At 43.4% G+C, this 6,650-nt stretch overlaps 1 protein-coding gene across 1 annotated transcript; it reads left to right on the top strand.

Moving 5' to 3' along the window:
- Window positions 1–2,701: 2,701 nt before the first annotated feature.
- Window positions 2,702–5,523, top strand: OXGR1 (oxoglutarate receptor 1). The gene has a single exon (XM_019971643.2). It carries the CDS (start codon window positions 2,772–2,774, stop codon window positions 3,783–3,785), a length of 1,014 nt encoding a protein of 337 aa, XP_019827202.2. The 5' UTR covers window positions 2,702–2,771; the 3' UTR covers window positions 3,786–5,523.
- The last annotated feature ends 1,127 nt before the right edge of the window (window positions 5,524–6,650 follow it).

Here is a 6,650-nt window from a genome sequence, read left to right as displayed (position 1 = left end):
CCCTTCTAAATGCTGTTCCTTTAGTGACCTGTCCTGTTCCCAGGTAGCTAATCCCTTTCTTCTTTGTAATATAGTGAAAGTGAAAGTGTTAGTCACTCAGTCGCATCCAACTCTTTGCAACCCCATAGACTGCAGCCCGCCAGACTCCTCTGTCCACAGAATATTCCAGGCAAGAATACTGGAGTGGGTTGCCATTTCCTTTTCCAGGGGATCTTCCCAAACCAGAGATCGAACCCAGGACTCCTGCTTTGGAAGCAGATTCTTTACCATCTGAGTCACCAGGGAAGCCCTTGTTATATCAGTACTATTGTACAGCCTTGTTCTATTCATCTATCAAAGGACTTAGCAATTAACATGTGAAAGTCGCTCAGTCATGTCTGACTCTTTGTGACCCCATGGACTATACAGTCCATGGAATTCTCCAGGCCAGAATACTGGAATGGGTAGCCTTTCGCTTCTCCAGGGGATCTTCCCAACCCAGGGATTGAACCCAGGTCTCCTGCAATGCAGGCGGATTCTTTACCAGCTGAGCCACAAGGGAAATCCAAGAATATTGGAGTGGGTAGCCTATCCCTTCTTCAGCAGATCTTCCCAACCCAGGAATCAAACCGGGGTCTCCTGCATTGCAGGCAGATTCTTTACCAACTGAGCTATCAGGGAAGCCCCTAGCAATTAACAGCTACCATTTATTGAGCACTTATTATGTGTCCAGTGGTGTCCAAGTGTTTTTCTTGGCTTTTTGGGTGGTGGTGGTAGTGGTGGTATATTGACAGTTCTGTGAGGCAGAATTGTACTTTGTTAAAATAATTTCTGTCTATCTCCCCAAGTAGGCTGTGATAGTGGCTTGTACATCTGTGCATGTTATTCATTTGGTATCTCTAGGATCTGGCAGAGTGCCTAATTAATACACAGTGGGCACTGCATAAATATGTAAGTGGATACATTTTACCAACAGCTATTTACATCTGAATAATAAGTTAATTGTAAGTAATTCTTCTTTTAAATGAACATCATGCTGAAATACACAGTCAAAATTTTAGCAAACACTGATAAGCAAGAAGAAGAAAGTTAACGTACAACTCCCCCTCCTTCCCAGTACTGGAGAGTGTAAGCAACTTGCTTAGGGACACACAACTCCTCTTTGACTGAACAGAGTCAGGGTCAGGCCCTCTGGTTTATTGCACTCTAGCTCTTAACACTGCATGGAACTGCTGTTCCTTCTTCCCCTTCAAATGCCGCGTGCCCCCCTCCCCCCACACACAACATGAACAAATGACATTAAATGGCTTGGAAGAGCTGAAATTTGAAAATGAAATCCACCAGACACATCAAGTTGGAATGCATGAAATCTACGTTTAAAAATGTCCAGTGTTCAGTCGCACCCCTTCCTATTGCACCCCTCATTTAGGGCCATCCCGACTGAGAGGTGCAGAGTGAGGCAGTTTGGAAAGAGAATGCATTCTAAGTCAGACAAATGGAGGTTCGAATCCCACCTGTGCCACTAGATGTTATCAGGAATAGGTTGCAGTTTTAGTCTCTTCTGTAAAATAGAGATAAGAAGAAATATTTCTCAGCTTTTTGTCAAGTTTAGAGGTAATACTGTGGTGAAGCGCCTCATGGGTGATTATTTTGTTTTGGTGACTGAATCTTTTTTTAATTTTTATTTTATATTGGAGCATAGTTGATTAATAATGTTGTGTTAGTTTCAGGTGTACAGCTAAGTGATTCCATTGTACATATATCTATTTTTTATCAAATTTTTTTCCCATTCAGGTTATTACAGAATATGGTTCAGAGTTCTCTGTGTTATACAGTAGGTCCTTGGGGTGGGGGAGGGAGGATCGATTAGGAGTTTGGGATTGACATGTTCAGGGGGGTGCTCAGTCACTCAATTGTGTCTGGCTCTTTGTGACCCTTTGGACTATAGCCCACCAGGCTTCACTGTCCGTGGAATTTTTCAGGCAAGAATACTTGAGTGGGTTGCCATTTCCTCCTCCAGGGCATCTTCCCAACCCAGGGATCGAACCTGAGTCTCCTGCATTGCAGGTGGATTCTTTACCCGCTGAGCCATTGGGAAAGCCTAGAATTGACATGTACACACTGCTATATTTAAAACAGATAGCCTATGCATGACTAATGGTGGATCTTGTTGTGGGTAAGTCTCTAATGGTGATACCTTAGAGCTTGCCCCAGTAGCAGCCTGGCTAAGCTGTTTTTCACAGCTACACGTAGGGTTTTCCACCCAAATCCTTCATTTTAATTCTTATGAATTGCATCATTTAATTCTTATGAAGTGAAGTGAAAGTCTCTCAGTTGTGTCTGACTCTTTGCAATCCCATGAACAATACAGTCTGTGGAATTCTCCAGGCCAGAATACTGGAGTGGGTAGCTGTTTCCTTCTCCAGGGGATCTTCTCAAGCCAGGGATTGAACCCAGCTCTTCTGCAATGCAGGTGGATTCTTGGCCAGCTGAGCCACCAGGGAAGCCCTTTTAATTCTCACAGCATTTAACTTTTATATCATTGTTAGATGTCTTTAGTAACTTGCCTTACAGTCATTTTCTTAGAAATTCAATTTCTTCTCTTTGGAGATTAAAGAGAAAGAAGTGGCCAATTGGGGCTGTTCAAGCAGTTTTTGTTTAAAAGTGGATCATTGTTTTCATTACCCTACCATTAATGTTTTCTATTTTCCTTTATCAGCGAGTTACTTTCTCTTGGTCTGTATTGCCAAACTGAACTCTCTTGTCTTCTTGCGAGATGAAAGGAGACAGCCATGAATGAGCCACTAGATGATTTTGCAAATGCCTCTGAGTTCCCTGATTATGCAGCTGCTCTTGAAAATTGCACCAGTGAAAATATCCCACTCAAGACGCACTACCTCCCTGTTATTTATAGCATCATCTTCCTGGTGGGTTTTCCTGGAAATGTGATAGCCATCTCCACATACATCTTCAAAATGCGGCCCTGGAGGAGCAGCACCATCATCATGCTGAACCTGGCCTGCACCGACCTGCTGTATCTCACCAGCCTTCCCTTCCTGATTCATTACTATGCCGGCGGAGACCACTGGGTCTTCGGGGACTTCATGTGCAAGTTCATCCGCTTCGGCTTCCACTTCAACCTGTACAGCAGCATCCTCTTCCTCACCTGCTTCAGCATCTTCCGCTACTTTGTCATCATTCACCCCACGAGCTGCTTCTCCGTCCACAAAAAGCGATGGGCCATGGTGGCCTGTGTGGTGGTGTGGATCGTGTCGCTGGTGGCCGTCATACCCATGACCTTCCTGATCACAGCTACCACCAGCACCAACAGATCCACCTGCCTTGACCTCACCAGCTCGGATGACCTCACAACCATCAAATGGTACAATCTAATTTTGACCACCACCACTTTCTGCCTCCCCTTGGTGATAGTGACGCTCTGCTATACAATGATTATCTACACCCTAACGCAAGGACCTCAGACGCACAGCTGCCTGAAGCAGAAAGCACGCAGGCTCACCATTCTGCTGCTTCTCGTGTTTTATATATGCTTTTTGCCCTTCCATATCTTGAGGGTCATTCGGATCGAATCTCGCCTGCTTTCCATTAGCTGCTCCACTGAGCATCAGATCCATGAAGCATACATCGTTTCGAGACCACTAGCTGCCCTGAACACCTTTGGTAACCTGCTATTGTATGTGGTAGTCAGCAGCAACTTCCAGCAGGCCGTCTGCTCCATGGTAAGATGCAGAGCAGGTGGGGACCTGGAGCAGGGAAAGAAAGTCAGTCAAAAAAACAACCCTTGAAACACTCCATATCCTCAGCCAAATTGAAATGCTGATACTTTTATAATAACTTCTAAGAAGTCTGGACTGTCTCCCTCAGTGGGATTCTCAGTCAATATTGTGCACTCAGGTCATCATGTCCCAAAGCCATGGTGGGGCTGCTGTGAGTTCTTTGCCATCTCTTTACTGAGATCTCCCCTTGGGTAGGTATAAGAATGGGATACACACATATAAGTAAAGTGTTCAGATGCCGAGTTGGAACCATGGGAACTCAGGGCCCTCTGGGAGGACATCTAGTCTCACCAGCTTTATATAAAATTACACACACACACACATATTTGCACATTGTTGTTGATGTTGTTTAGTTGCTAAGTTGTATTCAACTCTTCTGCAACTCCACTAACTCCCACCAGGCTCCTCTTTCCATGGGATTTCCCAGGCAAGAATACTGGAGTGGGTTGCCATTTCCTTCTCCAGGGGATCTTCCTGGCCCAGGGATCAAACCTGCATCTCCTGCTTTGGCAGGCAAATTCTTTACCACTGAGCCAGCAGTATATATATAAAAATTGAAGTTGACCTACTTGCCATAGATTTAATGCCATGATAAGAGAAAGCCAATCTTCTCACTTACATTTTTTTTTTGGCTCAGGTCTGTTTGTCATGAGCACCTAAACTACTCAAAGCCTTATTTGTGTATTTCTTAATATCCACTTTTTAAAAACCTCATGTCTTTAAATTTTTCTTAAAATTTGCTCTGAAATTACTAAACTGGTTTTCACTAGGCTTTAGTCAGTTTTGTAGATTAAAACAACTCAGTGTGATCAAAGATCTCCATGCAAATAGCTGAAACTAATACTTGTAAGATATTTGGGGAATTATGTTTTTATTGTTGTAGATCATTTAAAACATTGTTATTGAGGGTCTTCTCTGGTGGTTCAGTGGTTAAGACTCCATGCGTCCACTGTAGAGGGCACAAATTTGATCCTTGGTTGGGGAACTAAGATCCTGAGTGCTGTCCAGCATGACCGAAAAAAATTTTTTTAATAATTAAAAAAATAAAAATTCTTATTGAATTTATAAAATTTTTTTTAAGCTGTACTAGTAATTATCAACATTTCTTGGAGAAGGAAGAAGCACTTTGGGGGTAATAGAAGTACTTTAAAACATAATGTATATTTTTTCTTGTTTTTTTTGGTTGTTCAGTCATGTGTCCCTTTGTGTCCCTTTAGATATAGCCGGCCAGGCTTCTCTGTCCATGGGACTTTTCAGGCAAGAATACTGGAGTATTCATTTCCTCCCCCAGGGGATCTTCCTTACCCAGGGATCAAAACCAAATCCCTCGTGTCTCCTGCATTGCAGGCTGAGCCATTGGGGAAGCCCCATATATATATTAGGTATTAGAAGGGGAAAACAGGATGAAATGGTTGGATGGCATCACTGACTCAATGGACATGAGTTTGGGTAAACTCCGGGAGTTGGTGATGGACAGGGAGGCCTGGCGTGCTGCGATTCATGGGGTCACAAAGAGTCGGACACGACTGAGCGACTGAACTGAACTGAACACTATTTTGATTTCTGTGAGAAAATATTCTAGGAAATACTGATTCTCCTTAGATACCTTTTCTTTTGTGTCTCTGTTGAAAATATGTTCTCTATTGTAACAGCTGAAGCAATTTCTGAATTGTGTGTACTTAATTAGCACTAAATGTAAATATTTAAGAAAATGCCTAGCCTGGATACTCAAAACCTTGGTAAATGTGTTGATACAATTAATAAACTAATTTAAAATCACTGAATAGGCTGATAATAGTTTTCTGTGAAAATGCAGCCTTGCTGCTGCTGCTGCTAAGTCGCTTCAGTCGTGTCTGACTCTGTTCAACCCCATAGACAGCGGCCCACCAGGCTCCCCCGTCCCTGGGATTCTCCAGGCAAGAACAGTGAAGTGGGTTGCCATTTCCTTCTCCAATGCATGAAAGGGAAAAGTGAAAGTGAAGTCGCTCAGTCGTGTCCAACTCTTCAAGACCCCATGGTCTGCAGCCTACCAGGCTCCTCCGTCCGTGGGATTTTCCAGGCAAGAGTACTGGAGTGGGGTGCCATTGCCTTCTCCAAAATGCAGCCTTACCACCATTCTATTTACTTGAAGCTTATGTTCTCCATGTTTATGGTACAAAAATAAGAACCAGTTATGGAATAAGGCTGAAGCATATGATTTAAACAAAGAGTATATCATAGGAACACTTTGTGATTTTCGGGATCTTCTAGAACTTGCCATCTGACTCAGACCTAAGTGAGGATGCTTGTTGGGACGCTCCAGGCAAGCAGGGGAGAAAGAGGAACGCCAGCACGTCTGCACATGAACTTCTCTGAATGATGGTGCCTCTCCACACAGAACCTTCTGAGCCCTCTTCTCCTGGGCTTTTGGGATCTTAGTTCCCTGACCAGGATCAAACTCAGGCCCTCAACAGTAGAAACTTGCAGTCCTTTCCTGAGTTGCTGTTGTTGCTGTTGTTTTGTAAATACCACGTGGAGTGATTTACAATAGCCAGGACATGGAAGCAACCTAAATGTACATCAATAGAAGAATGGATGGAGAAGATGTGGTACATATATGCAAAGGAATATTGCCGCTGCTGCTGCTGCTAAGTCGCTTCAGTCGTGTCTGACTCTGTGCGACCCCAGAGACAGTTTATTACCAGCCATAAAAAGGAACAAAACTGGGTCATTTGTAGAGACATGGATGGACCTAGAGACTGTCATACAGAGTGAAGTAAGTCAGAAGGAGAAAAACAAATACTGTATATTAACACATATATGTGGAATCTGAAAAAAAAATTGGTATAGACGATATTATTTGCAAAGCAGATGGAGACACAGACACAGAGAACA

The sequence above is a fragment of the Bos indicus genome, chromosome 12, assembly GCF_029378745.1.
Source record: "Bos indicus isolate NIAB-ARS_2022 breed Sahiwal x Tharparkar chromosome 12, NIAB-ARS_B.indTharparkar_mat_pri_1.0, whole genome shotgun sequence".
In the NCBI taxonomy this organism is placed as follows: Eukaryota; Metazoa; Chordata; class Mammalia; order Artiodactyla; family Bovidae; genus Bos; species Bos indicus.
The sequence above is the reverse complement of the archived record's forward strand: the minus strand, read 5'-3'. Positions and strand labels throughout refer to the sequence as shown.

What these genes read in the sequence shown, in the direction of transcription:
- OXGR1 (XM_019971643.2), top strand. Translation starts at nt 2,772, where the DNA reads ATGAATGAGCCACTAGATGATTTTGCAAATGCCTCTGAGTTCCCTGAT.